The following is a 20,338-nucleotide window of genomic DNA, read 5'->3' on the forward strand; positions in this document are numbered from 1 at the left end:
TGCCTGACATTTCAATGTTAAACTAAGAAAACTATACAGTCCAAATTAAGATCAGGGCTCCAAGTGTTTTTGTGCATTTAGTATCTCTTGCCATGTGCCCGTCTGAGGAAACTGGAAACTACTTTTTTTTTCTTTTGCTGAATTTTTAGTCCAAGTCCTAAGTTGAGATTTGAAAAAAAAAAGAAAAAACTAAATTTACATGGAATCTAGAAGTAGTTCATACATGAGTCTTGGAAGCGTAGATTGCCTTCATCTGAACCTTTGACGCTCGTTCAGGATTTCTTCACAGGAAGACTGTTAATGACAAGAAATGAAAATGAATGAAAAAGTACAGAATAACATGCAGAACAGGTTGAGATTGAATTATTAAGTTCCAGTTTAAACATTGCTTATAAAATATCTGTTAAGTCATTCAGTTATCTTCAGATCACGAATTAAGATATTTCTGATGAAATCCGAGAGCTCTCTGGCCCATGGGGAATGTGTGTGGTGTTGTTGACGTAGACCCTGCATGTGCTGCACCTTGTTTACTGGCAAATTAATGCACACGCAAATTAATGGTACTCTAGTTAATGGCGGCAGACTCTCTCAGGAGAGGATAAATCATTGAATAAAGTTGTAATTTTGTTTACTTTGCACACTTTGCAAACAAAAAGTATTCTTTTTATAAAAAAAAGAAAAAAAAGTAATATTTTTGTAAAATTACAGTTGAACCACTGATGTCACATGGACCATTTTAACCCTAATAAGGTCTTCGTTTCCTGTTTACAGATCTGGTCTTTGGGGTCTATATGACCCCAACAATTGATAGAGAAATTATACAAAAAATATACATTTTTAATTATACAAATAATATATGTTTTTTTTTTTTTGTTTACTGCTCATCTATTCATTTTGGGAGATATGAAGTACTTTTGTACCTATTTACCACACAATTCCTCAACTACACCATAAGCTTGCATTTGAAATATTATTTTTTTATGAAAAAATCACTTAAATGATGATCTAAATTTAATTTAAATTGTTTCTGGATATTGATCTAGGTGTTGTGTGTAGAAGAACGCCATCTACTGATTAGAGATAAACCTTCAATTCTTTGCAGTTTAAGAAAGAAATAGTTTTGACCAGCAGAGGCAATAGAGAGCCATTCATTTTACTGCATGTTGCCAACTGCTTGTATTACAACTTTTTAAATACATTTTGTGAATTTATATATATATATGTAAAAATAAGAAAGGACATTTAAAATAATTATTTTTTAGAATAGTAGAATTTTTGTAGTTTTGATGCATTTTGAAATGTCTGTTTTTTACAAAATGCCACAGAAATATGACAGATAAATGCCACCTAAGACACACCTAAAGGACAAGACTTGGAGTCAGATTTTAGTTGCATATTGTTGTATGCATTATTTTAATGAACAAAGTGTAAAAATAAATAATTAACTTTAGAATGCAAAAGAAATGAAATAAATAATATGTAAAAAAAAAAAAGCAATATGAGTGAACATCTAATAACAATAACATTTTTTTCAATAACATTCTGAACACTGAACATAAAAGCAATAACAAGCTACAAAAAATATGTAAAACAAATTGTAAAACAATAATCAGTCCACGCACATCTGGCACAGGAACACCGTGTGAGCAGCACAAATGGCTCTTTTGCAGTTTGTGCACTGCTTGTCAGTTTTGGTGTCCTTTGCCCGTGGACAAACCTGACACCGTTTTCTTTTTGGGGGTGGATCAGTGGAGGGCCCTGGCTCGTTGGACGAATGCTGTTGTTGTCTCTTCAGAATCGCTGCAGAGGCTGGTGTACGAGGCACGTGTTGTCGTCGCTCCATCTGAGGGGACACCAGAGCTTTTCCCAGCTGCTCTAGAAAGAGCCTCCTTTTCATACTATTCCCTCTCTCCCATGATGGATTGACTTCTCTCCACACCACAAAGGCATTTATGGCCGAAACATCGAGGATTGTGGAAAAGACAACCATTGGCCATCGATTAGTCTTTCGCTTGCAGCTGTAGCTTGAAACCATCTGCAATATTTCAAACACACACACACACACACACACACACACACACACACACAAACAAATTAGTATATCTGCTAGCAAATGAAGTATCAATTACTAACTCAGCAACTTTGAAAATTAGCTAAACAATGCATCAAATAATAACATTTGTAAATACCTTGTCAAGGTTGTCAACTCCGCCTTTGCAGCGATTGTAGTCCAAGATGACCTCTGGCTTCTTGTCCTCCCTGTCACTGATTTTGCCATCCTTGTTACATGTGCTCATGAGCAGCACATTTTTATGCCTTTTGGGGCAATACGAAACAATAGTGTGTGTTTCATTGACCACAAAAAGAGAAGAAAACACAGCTCGGTCTCTCATGGTCAGTAGAGCAGGTGGGAGTTCTGGCTTGTTTTTTCGAACTGTGCCAACCATGGTCAACTTCCTTCTCAGGAGCTCCTGGCCAAGGGCATAGGAAGTGAAGAAATTGTCACACGTCACTGTGTGTCCCTGCAGATCAGTGGTCAAATCAAGGACCACACGCATGCCCTGGTTTCTCTCTGGCTGTCCACCTCGAGGTTTGCCGGTGTAAACTTGCATGTTCCATGCATAACTCGTTCTGGTGTCACACGCTGCCCAGATTTTCAATCCATATTTTTATACCGGCTTACTAGGCATGTATTGCTTGAATGAGCATCTACCTCGAAATTGCACCAGACACTCATCCTTCGTTACGTCTGAACCAGGGTTGAACATTAGTGGGAGACGCTCAACCCATAAATCCCACAGATCCCGAATTGGTGCCAGCTTGTCAGTTTCTCGGCGAGCAGGTCTTGTTGCCCTGTCATCAAATTGGATGACTCTTGATAAAGTTTTAAACCTTTTCAGAGTCATTACAGCAAAAAAAATCGCACGCCCAGTTTCAGCCTCCCACAAACTGGACAGGGCCTCATTGTTAGAACAATAAACTCCAGCAAGAATAAGCAGACCAATAAATGCCTCAATATCAGTCCAGTCGACATCCCTCCAGTCAGCATCCTATACTCGCTTGCCTTCCAAATTTGTCATCTCCACCAAGATGCTTTGGATGCTTGGTGGAAAAAACAATAAAAAAGATGACTTTATGTCCACTACACGAGAACATGCGTACCTTGTCGGTCCGGGTGTCAGCTTTGTCACACGTGCTGCTGAAGCTCTCCCTGGCCCCTGGGAAGGTGGGGTAGTAGACCAGGTTACTTGCCCATTTTTAGAAGTGAAGGTTTGATCTGCATCTCCCTCCTCACAGTCATCATCCGATTCCTGGTAATCTTCTAACCCTGTGTTGTCTTCAGGGGGCACAGAGTCTTCTGGCTCAGAGTCTTCCAGGGCATCTTCAGTTTCGCTGGAATCCAGCAAGTGGTCCAGTGTCTCGAGGAGAGTGTAGCGCTTTGTCATACTGCCAGCACAGAATGAACTGTGTGCAGGACACCAAAGACCCTCTTTTATAGCCTTTGTGTGGGAACAATTCCTTTGTTTTCCAAACACAGGTCTAGCTCTTACATCTAGACGTAAACTTTTTACAGTGGAAAAGGTCAGTTGTCTTTTATCTCCGTTTCATCTCTGTCTTGCTCTCTCTGCATGTGAGTGTGCATGCGCATGCATTAGGTCTCACTCACACGTGTTCTGCATTAGCCAAATTGGATAGAAATTCTCTCTGTGACAGTCACACCTGTGTGTGTGTGTCTGTGAGAGAGAGAGAGAGTGTGTGCATATGTCTGTCTGTGTGTGTGTGTGTGTGTGTGAGAGAGAGAGAGAGAGTGAGTGAGAGAATGCATGTGTGCATATGTATGTATGTATGTGTGTGTGTGTGTGTGCGTGCGTGCGTGTGTGTGTGTGTGTGTGTGCGTGCGTGCTTGTGTATGCCTGTGTGTTTGTGTGCATGAATTAGGTCTGACCCTTTTATATTTTTGTTCTGCATATCTCAAAATCCTAAATCCGACTTTAAAATGAGATTTTGACCGAGAGTATCTCCGTGAATAATGGCGCCTGCTCAAGCACTGGTTTCGCGCCGATTGTCGACTGAGCTTCTTGTGCCCACAATGCAAAGCGTAATAAAAAAATACGGAGAAACACCTGTAAAAAGAAAATACGGACAATTCCTTTAAATTATTACGGTATATTGTACTGTATTTTTACTGACTTTTTTTTACAGTGTACTTTAACTGTCTACATGTGTAGAAGTAACTGATCTGGAATGCTCTAGATGAGCAGCAACAGGGATGATGTTTTTAAGTACTTTTTTGTTTTTTAATGTGTGTTTATAGTCCATATTTCTCTCAGGTCTTTCACAATCTTGGTTGAGTCTTTTCAATAATGTTGTGTTTTGAGTGACCCATAACAGTTTATTATGCATTGCTCGATTTGATTTTTAACCTAAAGAATGAATCAAAGCAGCATGTTAATGGTGTCAACCTGTTGAAGCAGCCTTCGAATTGTGAGTGAATCTCACAAAAATATACAAATCACATTTAATCCAAAATCTAGTTAAGGATTGCATAATGAAAATGAAGCATTTTTTGGATCATGAATTGTTTTTGGATTGAGACATTCTTATTCATTTATTTTTAGTTTGCCGTTTTATTCATTATTGTAATCATTATTGTAAGTCATGAGTTTGTTTAAATTTCTGCAATGATGTATGATTATTTTGAAATTACAGTTCATTTTATAATTTATTTTATACAATTATAAAATATCATTAAACCATTTTTTTTTTTTTTTAATAGAAATTTTAGGGGAATGTGCTTAGTTATTAATGTCAAATATATTTAAAATATCTAAAGTTATAGGCATTTATGGATAATATGTTTAATTGTCTAAAATGTAAAAACATATTTATAAATACATTTTATTTGTCATTTTAATTGTCATTAAAATAAATAATAATTAAATCATTTTAATTAATTAAAATAATTAATAGTCATTAAATAATTGTCATTTAGTGGGAATATGTGTAATTGTGCTTAAAATAAAAATTTAATAAAAATTATTTCTTGTAGCTAATAAGAATTTTTGGGCAATGTGCTTAGTTGTCATTAAAATATCAAACAAAAATCTGTAAAAATCGAAATACAAAAACAAATCTTAATTCTCCCAAATAGTAATGCTTCATTTCCTTGAAAAACATAACATCTTACCAAAATATTACCTATATTTTACAATTCTGGGGATGAAATATGTCCCAGACGTGTTTCTGTGAGACTCACTTGTGTGTGCTGTGCAGATGGAGTGAGTAAAGATGAAAAATTGTGTGTGTGTGTGTGTGTGAGAGAGAGAGAGAGAGAGAGAGAGAGAGAGAGAGAGGAGAAAAGAAGAGAGAGTGAGGGGGGTATAGGAGGGAGGGGTAAAATGAGGCAGAAAGCGAGCAGTTGGAAGCAAGAGCGTTAGAGTCACATAAGACAGAATGACGGTTGGACAGAAAAACAGAGCTAGCGAGTGAGTGGAAAACACACGTGACAGGTACACCACACACACACACACACACACACACACTTGTTTCCACGGTGACAACATGGGGGCGGTTGTTGGCACATTGACCTTGCAGACAAGACAGCGCCGACCGTCAAACGGTAAGACGTCAGTTCACTCTATCTATCTGTCTGTTTGTCTGGACTGAGAACTTTAAACATATCAGACTAAAAGTGAATGCATGCATGTGTACCTGATTGAATAACATACATGGATGCGTGTGTTTGTATGTTCATGCTTGAGTTGCATGCATGCTTGCGCGTGTGAGTGTTTTCAGTGATTAGATGACTCACGCACGCACGCACTGTGCAACAAGTGCCGTTTGACTGACACCAGCGTCACAGCTGCGTGCTTCTCTGCAATACAGTCAGTGCTAAAACACACACAAATGCATGCATTATGTGACTCATGAAGCTTTAAGAGGATTATTTATGACATGAATTGAGTTTGTAGAAGCAAAGAGAGTGTGCCTGGTGTGTGTGTTGTCTGGTCATGTATGCTTATGTGTTTGAAACATGCTCATGTTATTTATCACTCTACTCACACACGCACTCCGTTCCCGCCTGTTACCTTGGAAGCGCTGTTGTCATGGTAACATGGCGATGGAAGTTTGGAGTGTGTTTGTGTGAACGTCTGAATGGTCCCGACCCTTCGCTCATGTCAGGAGAGCTGAGAGACACATTAGAGAGAGAGACATCAACACTTGTTGATTTGGTTGTCTTCTCATCGTTCACACACAATCACACACACACACACACACACACACACACACACACACACACACACACACACACAGAGCGATCTGTAGTGCGCAGAGAATAGGCTACACGTTAAGCTTTCAAAACTGATTGGAAAATAATTTAATTCTGTTTCTACCCTTGGAAAGGTTTTAAATAATGTTGATCCAAATTTAGTCTTTGAATTTTTTTTTTTGAGTTCTCTATTACATTGTTAAGATTTGTACTTTCTGTACTGGAAGCTCCTGACACTAAGATGAATACATTGTGTGTGTAAACACACTTGGCAATAAAGCTCTTTCTGACTTTGATTTGATCTTAATTTAAAATCTTTAGTTTATGCTTAAACTTGAGCTTTAAAATATCTTTAAAAAAGCTGGCATGTCATTAAACAAACAAACAAATCCAAAACTGATCGTTTGCATGTGTAAGAGCTGAAGTCACACATTGATTTCATTAATAATATGCAGCCGCACTGGAGCGAAATAGGGCAAGGCATCAGGAATATGGCATCAATTATACAGTGATCCATAAATGAAGCTGGATACGCCCTATTAATCTCTCACTCTTTCTTTTTGCTCTCTTGTTCTTGTTCATTTGTATGGAATCTTCAGTGTAGGCCTGTAAATGAATGAGTCTGGTATCTTTGTTCTTGATCTGCAGGTTTGCCAATGATTCTGTTTACCAATTAATAACTGCTAATAAACCGTCTGAAGCATGTTTCTCAAAAACTATCTTTTTCAAAATCGTCTGGTTTCAAGGAGTTTCGGGCTGGAAAATGTGCCATTGAGTCAGAAATATTGATTGTGAGTTTTGAGCCCATGATTAACCAAATGAAACTGTATTTATAAGTGGGAGAACCGAATACTATGTGACAACTTGCTGAGTTATAAAGGAGCATATCAGTTTGAAACATAGCGGAGAGCAAATTTAAAGGGGTAGTTCACCCAAAAATGAAAACCCCACGATTAACCCATGATTTGCTCACCCTAAAGACATCGTAGGTGTATATAATGGCATTGAATGGGGGTCGATATTTTAAAGCCCTATAAAGTGCCATCCATCCATCATAAAAAGTGCTGCACTACATCCAACATAATCCGCTGGAATGCCACTTTCTAGTGAACGTGTATATGACAGTTAGTGGAAGCTAGAGATTATGGTTCATAAAGTTTTAAATATGTGATACGATCACAGAGCTGCCCTGGACACATACAATTTAGCTTCACTTGGTCGGGCTCCCGAAAGGGAGGAGGACAGAAGGCCTGCAGCACTACAGGTCGTGGTGTAACAGAGGGAACCTTAGGAACATTTCCCGCTCGAGGGTATATGAACGCTTTGGTCATGCCAGGTGCAAACTCAAGATAAGTGGGGGCCACAGAGAGGGCCTGAAGATCTCCTACTCTCCGCAGAGAGGTGATAGCCAACAGAAAGGAGGTTTAAGTGTAAGATGTCTGTCTGAAATATCTTGAATACGTTCAAACGGAGGTTTGCACATTGCCTCTAACACCACAACCAAGTCCCACGGGGGAATACGGGACCGTACTGGAGGTCTCAGCCTCAGCGCACCGCGGAGGAAACGTGTAACTAGGGGGTGTCTTCCCAAAGACTGGCCATCGAGAAGGGCGTGGTAGGCCGCAATGGCCACCACGTAGACCTTCAGCGTGGAGTGGGTCAACCCTGCAGAGAGCCTAGCCTGTAGGTACCAACTGGGCAATTTGCTGGGTCTAACTGGCGGTCTCTTCACCATGAGGTTAAGAGTTTCCACCTCAGGGCGTACAGTTTCCTCGTTTAGGGAGCTCTGGATTGGAGGAGGGTCTCAACAACCTCAGTTGAGAGACCAGCTGTTAACAGTTGTGCCCCCTCAGGGGCCACACCCACAGCTTCCACAACTCCGGGCAAGGGTGAATCATCGTACCCTGCGCCTGTGAGAGTAGGTCTGTCCTGATCGGTATCTCCCACGGAGAGCCGTCGAGGAGCGAGACTAGATCTGCGAACCATACTCGGCCCGGCCAGAACGGGGCTACTAACAACAGACGGACCCCGTCCCGGCGTACTCTCGCCATAACTCCCGGGAGCAGAGCAATAGGGGGAAAGGCGTACAGACGAAGCCTCGGCCAGGTCTGTACCATAGCGTCCAGTCCCAGAGGAGCTGGATGAACTAGAGAGAACCAAAGGGGACATTGTGATGTCTCTTGAGTCGCAAATAGGTCTACTTGAGCCCTGCCAAATACTCTCCATATTTTCTTCACCACCTCTGGGTGAAGTCTCCATTCCCCGGGCCTTGGCCCCTGCCTCGACAGTATGTCTGCTCCCACATTTAGTTTCCCAGGAATATATACTGCTCTTAATGAGAGGAATTTGCTCTGGGACCACACCAGGATCTGGTGCGCCAGCTTGTACAAAGGGCGTGAACGCAGACCTCCCTGGTGGTTGATGTAAGAGACCACCGATGTGTTGTCGGTGCGCACCAACACATGGTGACCCCTTAAGTCTGGGAGGAAGTGCACGATAAACTGCTAGCATTTCTAGACAATTGATATGCCATGTTAGATGGCGACCACTCCACAGACCACGGGCAGGGTGGCCATTCATGACTGCACCCCAGCCGGTGAGAGATGTGTCCGTCGCTAGTATTACACGGCGACAAGGAGCTCCCAGCACTGGGCCCTGATTCAAGAACCAAGGTTTCTTCCACATGTCTAAGGCACAGAGGCAGCGCCGCGTGACCTTGATAGTGCGAAGTAGATTCCCCCTCAGGGAAAATCCCTTGTTCTTGAGCCACCACTGTAGGGGTCTCATGTACAGCAGGCCAAGAGGTATCATGTTGGACGCAGCTGCCATCAGACCCAACAATCTCTGAAATTGTTTGACAGTGAGTGACTGGCCTACTCTGAATCTCTCGATTGAGATGAGGATCGACTCGATACGAGCAGGGTACAATCGTGCGTTAGTCAGGGGACAATCGGCGTTCAGTCTCAAACCCAGCTCCCCCATATGTGCGAGAACGACATCTCGATGCCGAGCCGCAACCTGCTCTGACTGAGCTAAAATCAACCAATCGTCGATGTAGTTGAGAATGCGGATGCCCTGCATGCGCAGGGGGACCAGAGCCGCGTCTACACATTTTGTGAACGTGCGGGGTGAGAGTGCGAGGCCGAAGGGAAGTACTCGATATTGGTAAGCTTCGCCCCCGAAAGCGAACCTCAGAAACTTCCTGTGTTGTGGAAGGATGGATATGTGGAAGAATGCGTCTTTGAGATCTATTGTGACAAACCAGTCCTCTGACCTGATCTGAGCTACAACATGCTTGATTTTGAGCATTCTGAACTTCAATCTCATAACTGAACGATTTAAGACCCTCAAGTATCCTGGCCTTAGTCATGTTATAGTTTATTTTGTCAATACTGACACCTTGTGGACATTTTAAGTAGCACGTCTTCTATAAAAATACAGCAGCCATTTTAGGATGTTAGAGCTCATGGCAGCAGAGTCTAAAGGTGCATCCACGTCCTTCCTTCTTGTTTTGCTCCTGAAACAGCACAATCTGTAAGTTTAAAATGTTAATCTAAGCAGTAAAATATTGTTACATGTATTTTGATAGGTTGTACTCATGTTTGAGAACTATTTACATCTGACATGTTAACTGTAAATAGGGGTACATATTGAGATGCTTGATTGTTCTTGATTTACATCATAGCTATCTTCTTAGTTATATAAAGGTGATTTATGTTTGATCTATGTGAACTGAATGTACGATGTGTCACAAGTTAAGCTTGGTGACAGGACATGAATTACATGGACTTGATACACATGCACACATCACTATCTGATTATGCCGGCATTTACCATCTTTTAAGATCAGAATGATGTTGTAATGTGTTTCCCCCATTTGAAATGAATCTGATATACATTTTGTTTTCTGTTTAATTCAATGATTAATTTTCTTTAATAACTTCACAACCAGGTATAATTGCAATCAGAATTACCTTTTATTTCTTGAAAGAATTACCTCCAAAAACTTTGTTTTGGCTGTTGGCCTATTGGTCTCATCCCATGCTGCACCATCAAACAGTCCGTTTGATTCAAACATGTTTTTGTAGCATTAGCATTGGCTAATTGGACTGAACCATTTGTAATTTTGTATGGGGGTGGGGGAATATCTGGTAAGCAATTTTCCCTTTTCATTTCCTTTTTTTTTTTTGGTTTAGTGTGTTGGTGGTTAAGTACCCATGGGTTTACACAGTGTTATTTGTGAATATGTTTAGTGTTTTATTATTTTTATTTTTTGGTGTATAATGTGTTGTATGTGTATTCCCTGCTTGTTCATTTGGAACAGGCTGAGGGTGGAGTTAGCCCTTATAAATAGGGAACTGTAGAGACTATCAGCAGTCTTGGTCTGTTTAAGGCTGGAGGTTGGAGGTTGCTGGAGGTTCTACTGTTGCGAATTGGACCAAATTATTGGTGTAGCCTTTTTGCACATTGTTGCAGTTTTTGTTTTGTCTTGTTTGTATTTTTCAATGTTAAAATATATATTTTTTTCTCTCATTATAATAAACCACCGTTTGGAGATCCACTGAACCTCTGCCCGCTTGTTCAAATTATTCTCCCTGACCACTGGGCCATCACTTACAGTTGATGTCAGAAGTGGGATAGCCCTGGTCATAAACAAGCTGGATTATTTTTGCTCATTGAGATGCCACCAAAGCTGAGGGGTCAGCCTGAGGAGGGCAATGAGCAAGATCTGGGACAAGGTGCAAGTGGAAGTTCGTCTGCTGCTGAAGTTACTTCATCTGGAGGAGAAGCAGCCATCACCAGTCTTTCCAAGATGTTCCAGAGCTTTATGGAATATCAGCGAGATCGTGATGACAGGCAAGAGAGAGAAACGGCCCGTCGGGAACAACAATACAAGGTCCTCCAGCATTAGGTCAGCCAGATACAGCTTGACTTTGAACACACCAGGGCTGGTGTGTCTACTTCGGGTAAATCAGCTCGAGTAATGGACCAAGAGCTACGTATGACAAGGCTGGAAGACAACGACGACATTGAGCATTACCTCACAACCTTTGAACGACTCGCAGAAGTCGTAAAATGGCCAAAGGAGGACTGGGCTATACGCCTTATCCCGCTGTTGACTGGTAAAGCACGGTGTGCTTTTGTCTCTATGGATCCAATATTGACGCAGGATTATAATGCGGTCAAACAGGCAATCTTGTCAAAATATGAAATCAACTCTGAAACCTATAGACTGAGATTCCGAGGGCGTGAGACTCCAGTAGAGGAAACTCCCAGAGAACTTTATGTACGCCTCAAGGATCTGTTCTGCAAATGGGTAGAGTTTGACAGCTGCGACAAGGAGGACATTATGGAGACTTTGGTGTTAGAGCAATACTTGCGAGTGCTCTACCCGGAAATAAGGACTTGGGTCAAAGAAAGGAATCCCTTCACTGCTAAAGAAGCTGCTACACATGTGGAGGCCTACATTGCAGCACGGAAAGGCCCTGGCAACTATCGATATGCAGGCATGATACATCCTGGCAGGGGTAAGTCTGAAGGAACTGGGGCTGGTTTAAACTCGTATACCACTAGTCCAGCCAAGATCCTGAAGCCCATCCACAATAAGACTTATACTGCTAAGGCCCCACAAGTAGGACAACATTCTGACAGGACCGATGTTGTGTGTTTTAATTGTGGAGAACGTGGTCATACTAGCCCTTTTTGCCCCTTGAAAAAGCCCAAAACCACCAGTCTTTGTTGGGTGCCCCGTCCTAATCATTCCCCCACCCATGCTCACAACCCAGAGCCCACTGTAACCGTCTTGCTTAATGGTAAACCACTCACTGCTCTAATAGACACAGGTTGCTCCCGTACGCTGGTACAGTCTCAGTACATCCCTAGAGATATGTGGAATGAGGAGGAAACCATATCCATTGTCTGTGTACATGGAGATAGAACAGAGTTACCCACAGCAGATGTATATATTGAAATACACAACCAGCCTTATCTGATGGGTGTGGGGGTAGCCACCAATCTCCCCTTCCCCATTTTGTTGGGTACTGATGTCCCTATTTTGTAAGATCTAGTGCAGAGCAGGACTTTACAAGGGCCCAAACCCAGCATAAAAGGCAGGAGACAGAGATTAATGCTTTGAATGAGATGCCTTTTTCAACTGCTGACATAGAGGCAGAACTTAAGCCCACTGATGAAGAGAGGTTAGCGAGGCGTAGGGAGGAGGTGAAGGGACTTATTGACAACGCTGACCATGTTGATCTAGATTTAGGGGAACATGAACTAACCGAGTCTAATGTAACTATACCCAACAACTTAGCTAAGTTACAAAAGGAAGACCCCTCTCTGGTGGAGTTCTTTAAGCAAGCTGAAAAGGGTTGTCTCTTGCATGGCCTGGGAGAAACATATGTTCTCAAGGCGGGCCTTCTCTATAGGAAGAGTAGGGAGGAAGGAACTCAGTTGGTTGTACCTAAAGCATACAGGAAGGAGGTGCTTGTGCTCGGACACACGATTCCCTGGTCTGGTCATTTAGGTTTCATGAAGACCCTTATGAGAGTTTCTAAGAGGTTTTACTGGCCTAAGATGTATACTGAAGTGAAAGAGTACTGTAAGTCTTGCCCCGAGTGTCAGCTCACAACTAGTTATAAACCTCCCTATGCACCGCTGCACCCATTACCTGTCATTGATATGTCTTTTGAGCGTATTGGAGTAGATGTGATAGGTCCACTAGAAAGGAGCCAGTCAGGGAACAGGTTCATTCTTGTTATCTGTGACTATGCCACTAGGTATCCAGAGGCTTATCCTCTCAGAAAAGTCACTGCTAAGCAGGTAGCAACTGCACTTCTCAGATTCTTCACTCAAGTAGGCATACCTAAGGAGGTCCTAACAGATCAAGGACCAAATTTCATGAGTCGCACCCTGCACCAGGTTTATAAACTCTTAGGAATTAAGAGAGTAAGGACTACCCCTTATCATCCTCAGACAGATGGCTTGGTTGAAAGGTTCAACAAAACTCTAAAAAATATGCTGAAAAAGTTTGTTTCGGAGACTGGGAAAGATTGGGACAAGTGGTTGCCATACCTGTTGTTTGCGTATCGGGAGGTACCCCAAGCATCAACAGGATTTTCTCCCTTTGAACTCCTCTATGCTCACCCAGTCAGAGGTCCTCTTGATGTTTTAAGAGAGTCCTGGGAAGCATCAGCAAAGCCAGGTCAAATAAACATTATTTCTTATGTCCTAAAGATGAGAGAACAGTTGGAGAAAACTACAGCTATGGCTCGAAAAAACCTTCTTCAGAACCAAGCACGTCAAAAGGAATGGTATGATCAAACAGCCAGAACCCGCAGCTTTGAAGAAGGAGATGAGGTATTGTTACTTCTGCCTACTTCAGAAAACAAGCTACTGGCCAAGTGGCAGGGCCCTTACCGGGTCCAACGGAAGGTAGGCCCAGTCACATATGAAGTTTACATTCCATCGAGAAGCAAGCCATTGCAGACATTTCATGTTAATCTACTAAAAAGATGGCATGTGCGACCTCCATCCTCTGTTTCTCCAACTAGCACCAGTGAATCAAGCCCAGAGAAATCCTTGTTCATTCGAGCAGTGGAGGACGAAGAAGAGGTAGAGGAACAATACTTCCCTCTTCCTCGCCAATCTGCTCAACTAGATTTGTGCCACCTATCCGAACATGGAAAAAAGCAATTACTGGACCTGATACCACCGGGTCTATTCAAAGAGACACCTGGTCTGACCAAAATGGTATCACACCACATTACCCTGCACAATGCTAAACCCATTCGCCAACCTGTTTACAGAATACCAGAACGACCCTTGCCTGCCTTTAAAGAGGAGTTAGAATCCATGCAGAATCTGGGGGTCATAGAGCCATCTGCCAGTGAGTGGAGTAGTCCAGTCATCTTGGTGCCCAAGAAGGATGGCAGTCTTCGTTTCTGCTTGGACTTTCGGAAGGTAAACAGCGTCAGTAAATTTGACTCCTATCCCATGCCCAGGGTAGATGATCTTGTGGAACGACTGGGACGAGCTAAGTACATCAGCACCCTAGACCTGTGTAAAGGCTATTGGCAGGTTCCGTTGACCCCAGAGAGTCAGGAAGTGACAGCCTTCCGAACACCATTTGGGCACTTCCATTTCCGGGTATTACCTTTTGGCATCCATGGGGCACCATCCACCTTTCAACGAATGATGGATCAGCTCCTACGAGGTACAGAGGGATATGGAGCGGCTTATCTAGATGACATTGTCGTCTATAGCAAGTCATGGGGAGAACATCTGCTTCATCTGAAAGATGTTCTAGGGAGGATTAAAAGTGCAGGACTCACCCTTCGCCCTGACAAGTGTTTTTTGGCCAAGCAAGAAACACAATATCTGGGATTCGTTCTGGGTCATGGAATGATTCGGCCTCAAGTCAGCAAAATTGAGTCTGTTGGAAGACCACAGACGAAGAAACAAGTGCGGTCCTTCCTTGGACTCAGTGGATGGTATAGACGGTTTATACCAAACTTTTCTGCACAAGCTGCTGCACTGACCAGTCTCACCAAAAAGGACAAACCAAACAAGGTGGTGTGGACTGATGAATGTGAACTTGCTTTTCAGGGCTTAAAAGACACTCTATGCAAGGACACAAAACTGCAGAGTCCTAAATTTGAACAGGAGTTTACTGTGCAAACGGATGCTTCTGAGCACGGCATTGGAGCCGTTTTGTTACAGGGGCAGTCAGGACAATTAAGACCGGTGGCTTACATTAGTAGGAAGCTCCTTCCCTGTGAGTCTAGGTACTCTACGGTGGAGAAGGAGTGTTTGGCTATTAAATGGGCCCTGGACTCCCTACGTTATTATTTGCTGGGCCGAAAATTTAGACTGGAAACTGATCATCGGGCCCTGTCCTGGTTGGGGCAAATGAGAGACACTAATTCTAGGATTACAAGGTGGTTTTTAGCTATTCAACCATTTGATTTTGAAGTTCTTTATAGATCAGGCACCCAAAACTGTACTGCGGACTATCTTTCACGGACACCTCACAAGGTGTCTGGAGAAGGGGGGGAAAATGTCACAAGTTAAGCTTGGTGACAGGACATGAATTACATGTACTTGATACACATGCACACATCACTATCTGATTATGGCGGCATTTACCATCTTTTAAGATCAAAATGATGTTGTAATGTGTTTCCCCCATTTGAAATGAATCTGATATACATTTTGTTTTCTGTTTAATTCAATGATTAATTTTCTTTAATAACTTCACAATCAGGTATAATTGCAATCAGAATTACCTTTTATTTCTTGAAAGAATTACCCCCCAAAACTTTTTGTTTTGGCTGTTGGCCTATTGGTCTCATCCCATGCTGCACCATCAAACAGTCCGTTTGATTCAAACATGTTTTTGTAGCATTAGCATTGGCTAATTGGACTGAACCATTGGTAATTTTGTATGGGGGTGGGGGAATATCTGGTAAGCAATTTTTCCCTTTTCATTTCCTTTTTTTTTTGGTTTAGTGTGTTGGTGGTTAAGTACCCATGGGTTTACACAGTGTTATTTGTGAATATGTTTAGTGTTTTATTATTTTTATTTTTTGGTGTATAATGTGTTGTATGTGTATTCCCTGCTTGTTCATTTGGAACAGGCTGAGGGTGGAGTTAGCCCTTATAAATAGGGAACTGTAGAGACTATCAGCAGTCTTGGTCTGTTTAAGGCTGGAGGTGTGATACTGTTGCGAATTGGACCGAATTATTGGTGTAGCCTTTTTGCACATTGTTGCAGTTTTTGTTTTGTCTTGTTTGTATTTTTCAATGTAAATATATATATTTTTTCTCTCATTATAATAAACCACCGTTTGGAGATCCACTGAACCTCTGCCCGCTTGTTCAAATTTTTCTCCCTGACCACTGGGCCATCACTTACACCATGGTAAGAGATATGTTTTCATATTATTGTTCATTTGTGTTACAGTTTCACAAATTGGGCTTCAGTAAACAAAGTTTGACCCTGAAAACTGTCTACGACTTTTACTAAGCCTTTGATTAGCTCGCTGCAAAAGCAAACTTAAGCTGAAGGCAGAAGAGTGAAAAGATTGACTTCACATTGAGAGTTTAACACTGGACTACATGCGCTCTATCGACGAAAAGAACCAGAATGTCGCACTCGTCAAAACACAGCCAAGCTTCCAAGCTGGAAACCAGGTCAGAGGCTAAATCTTCAGCCAGCAACGCTTCATCCTCACGCCGCTCTCATAGATCTAATGCAAGCCAAGCTGCAGCTGAAGCACGCACAAAGGCAGAGGCCGCACGCACAAGAGCTAAGTTTGCAAAGCGCCAGATAGATATGGAGGTTGAAAAGGCTAGGATTGAAGCAACGCTAATTGCTCTGAAAGAGGAGGGTGAAGCTGAAGCAGCTCTCGCAGCAGCAAAGGTATTGGAATCTGCTGCAAGCCATTCAAATGACGAAACTGAAAGGAGTAGTTCTTTGGCTGCTGAACGTACAGAAGAATACATTCGGACACACTTTTCTCAGAACCAGAGTATAAAGAAAAAAGAAGACACTCCTGGAATCAACCAGTCTACTCCTAACGCTGTAAATGTAATAAGCAGACATGACCAAACGGGGTATCAGCGAACAAGGCAGTCAAATTGCTTTCCCACTCATGTGAGAAATCCCTGCTCACCAAGTGAACCAGTACCTCAATCCAGAGAGGTGTCTGATCTTGCAGTGTTTCTTGCACGCCGTGATCTTCTCACTTCCAGTTTCAAAGTATTTGACAACAAGCCAGAGAATTACATACCCTGGAAAATAGCATTTAGGAATGCCATTGATGGTCTAAATCTAAAAAGCAACGAAGAGATTGATTTGCTTACCAAGTGGCTCGGCGGGGAGTCCCCCCGACATGCTATGAGAATAAGAGCTGCCCATGCACATGATCCTGAAGCTGGTCTCACACATTTATGGCAACGTTTGGACAAAAAATATGGTTCCCCAGAGGTAATTGAAGCATCTTTATTCGAACGCTTAGAGAATTTCGCTAAGATTTCTCACAAAGACTTCAATCAGTTGCAAGTACTCGCAGATCTGCTCCTGGAGGTTCAAGCGATGAAAGAAGAAGGCAATCTACCTGGTCTTGGATTCCTTGACACATCAAAGGGAATAAACTCTATTGTCGAAAAACTGCCTCAGAATCTTCAGGAATCATGGATTGTTAAGGGAACAAAATACAAGAAAGAATACCTACTTCATTATCCACCTTTCTCATACTTTGTTGAGTTTGTCAATGAAAATGCTGAAATGAGAACAGATCCCAGCTTCTCTTTTCAATTTTCTAATGCATTGCCTCTTAAAGCTGAAACATTCCAAATGAAGCAGTCAAGATTCAGACCTTCTATCTCTGCTAGCAAAACAGAGGTGGAATCAAACTTATCTGTAAGTTACAACACCAGTTCAGTTGACCTGACAAGTCAATGCCCCCTACATAAAAAGAACCATTCACTAGCAAAATGTAGAGGTTTCAGAATGAAGTCTTTAGCTGAAAGGAAGAGGTTTCTTAAAGAGAACTTTATCTGCTACAAGTGCTGTGTTTCTTCAGACCACAGGGCCAAAGACTGCAAAATGACTATCCATTGTTCAGAATGCAATAGTCATGACCATGTTTCTGCTCTTCATGATGGTCCAGCTCCATGGTTTGAAAAGAGACCCACCATACCAACAGAGGCTCAAGGCGGGGAGCAAGAAGAATCAACCTCCACATTGACCACGTCCGTCTGTACAGAAATATGTGGAACAGGTTTACAAGGAAAGTCATGTTCAAAAATTTGCCTAGTCAACGTTTACCCTGATGGTTGTTCTAAAGAAAAGAAGCGTGTGTACATCATGTTGGACGATCAAAGTAACCTATCTTTAGCGAGGTCAGCCTTCTTTCAAACATTCAATGTTCAAGGTGAAGTTTTCCCTTACACAATGAGAACATGCTCAGGCACAGTTGATACTAGTGGAAGGAGAGCAACGGATTTTGTGGTTGAATCCTTGGATGGGAAAATATCAATGATGCTTCCAACACTCATAGAGTGTAATTCAATCCCCGATAACAGACTGGAGATTCCAATTCCTGAAGCCGCTTCTTACCACCCTCATCTTCGTGCCATTGCCTCTCAGATACCTCCACTGGATCCCGTAGCTGACATTCTCATTCTCATAGGGAGAGATATTATCCGTGCGCACAAGGTCCGCAGACAGCGCAACGGTCCTCACAATGCTCCATATGCCCAACTCCTCGATCTGGGATGGGTGATTGTAGGAGATATGTGCCTCGGTGGAGCTCACAAACCCACGGTGAACACTTTCAAAACTAGTGTGCTTGAGAACGGCAGACCCAGCTTTCTCACACCTTGCAGAAACAGCATTCGTGCAAAAGAAAAGTTCACTAATGAAGAGCACAGGCTCATATCGAGCACGAAACGATCTCACGACATTGGCAAGCATATCTTCAAACAAACCAAAGAAGATAACATGCTTGCACTATCTGGAGAAGATGAGGTTTTCCTGGATATTATGGACAACAAATTCACCAAAGACAAATCTAATAGTTGGGTGGCTCCACTCCCGTTCCGCTGTCCCAGAGAGCGTTTACCCAATAATAGAGACCAGGCTGTCAGTCGTCTATTATCACTTCGTCGTTCTCTGAAAAAGAAGACAGACATGAAAGACCATTATGTGGATTTCTTGGAGACAATGTTTAAAAAAAAACATGCGGAGATTGCTCCCCCTCTTGAAGACAACAAGGAATGTTGGTACCTCCCAAGTTTTGGCATTTATCACCCACAAAAGCCAGGAAAGATCAGGATAGTGTTTGATTCAAGTGCTCAATACAACAACGTCTCTTTGAATCAAGTTCTCCTTAAAGGGCCAGACCTGAACAACAGCCTGATAGGTGTGATTGTCCGCTTCAGATCTGACTCCTATGCTGTGATGGCAGACATTGAGCAAATGTTTCACAGCTTTCTGGTCAAAGAGGACCATCGAGATTACCTGCGCTTCTTGTGGTTTAAGGATCACAACCTTGATGGAGATATCTTAGAGTACCGCATGAGGGTCCATGTTTTTGGTAATTGCCCCTCCCCATCAGTAGCTGTATACGGGCTCAAAAGAACAGCTGTAGAGGGAGAGTCAGAGTATGGAAGTGATGCAAGGCTCTTCATCGAACACCATTTCTATGTGGACGATGGGCTAAAATCATTCAGTTCTGAAGCTGAAGCTGTTGATGTATTGCACAGAGCTCAACAGATGCTAACACAATCCAACCTCCGCCTACACAAAATCTCGTCCAATAGCCCCGTTGTCATGAGAGCTTTCCCGAATGAAGATCTGGCAACTACGCTGCAGGGCCTTGATCTTGGTGTAAACTCACTATCCGTACAACGAAGCTTAGGATTGTGTTGGGACTTGGCAACAGATGCATTTGTTTTTCAAGTATCCATCAGTGACAAACCTTACACCAAGCGAGGAGTGCTTTCTACCATCAACAGCTTGTACGATCCTCTAGGATTTGTAGTACCTGTAAGCATTGAGGGTCGGTCCATCCTGAGAGACATCTCTGGAGATGCAGATGATTGGGATGTTATTCTGCCCAATGACAAACAAGAGAAATGGCAAAATGGAAAGATTCTCCTAAACATCTGCAAGGATTAAAAATCTCAAGAATGTATACCTCCATCTCATTGTCTAGTGCACACAAGAAAGAGATCATTGTGTTTTGTGATGCTTCCACTAAAGCTGTAGGAACAGTAGCTTACCTGAAAGTTACTAACCCAGATGGTCTGAGTGAAGTTGGGTTCCTCTTCGGCAGAGCAAAACTTGCTCCTAAGCCGGATGTCACTGTCCCTCGACTTGAGTTATGTGCGGCTGTACTAGCAGTGGAAGTAGCTGAAATGCTTCAAGAACAGCTGGACACAACACTGGACGATGTAAGATTCTACACTGACTCTAAAGTAGTGCTAGGATACATCTACAATGAGACGAGGCATTTTCACGTCTACGTTCATAATAGAGTACAGCGCATTAGACACTCT

At 42.4% G+C, this 20,338-nt stretch overlaps 2 protein-coding genes across 4 annotated transcripts in view; both read left to right on the forward strand.

Annotated features, from left to right (window-relative positions):
• Positions 1-20,338, forward strand: part of LOC132113949 (TBC1 domain family member 9B-like) — a 336,715-nt gene that overhangs the window by 214,219 nt on the left and 102,158 nt on the right. The window lies entirely within an intron of this gene.
• Positions 1-20,338, forward strand: part of LOC132113953 (Kv channel-interacting protein 1-like) — a 73,831-nt gene that overhangs the window by 29,615 nt on the left and 23,878 nt on the right. The window contains exon 1 of one of the 3 annotated variants that reach the window (XM_059522022.1): positions 5,401-5,620. The exons of the other annotated variants lie outside the window; for them this stretch is intronic. Within the exon in view, the coding sequence (XP_059378005.1) occupies positions 5,563-5,620 (58 nt within the window). The 5' untranslated portion in view covers positions 5,401-5,562. Of the gene's footprint in view, positions 1-5,400; positions 5,621-20,338 lie in introns of those variants that run through there. 3 annotated transcript variants of the gene reach the window in all.

This window comes from Carassius carassius, chromosome 33 (assembly GCF_963082965.1).
Source record: "Carassius carassius chromosome 33, fCarCar2.1, whole genome shotgun sequence".
Lineage (NCBI taxonomy): Eukaryota > Metazoa > Chordata > Actinopteri > Cypriniformes > Cyprinidae > Carassius > Carassius carassius.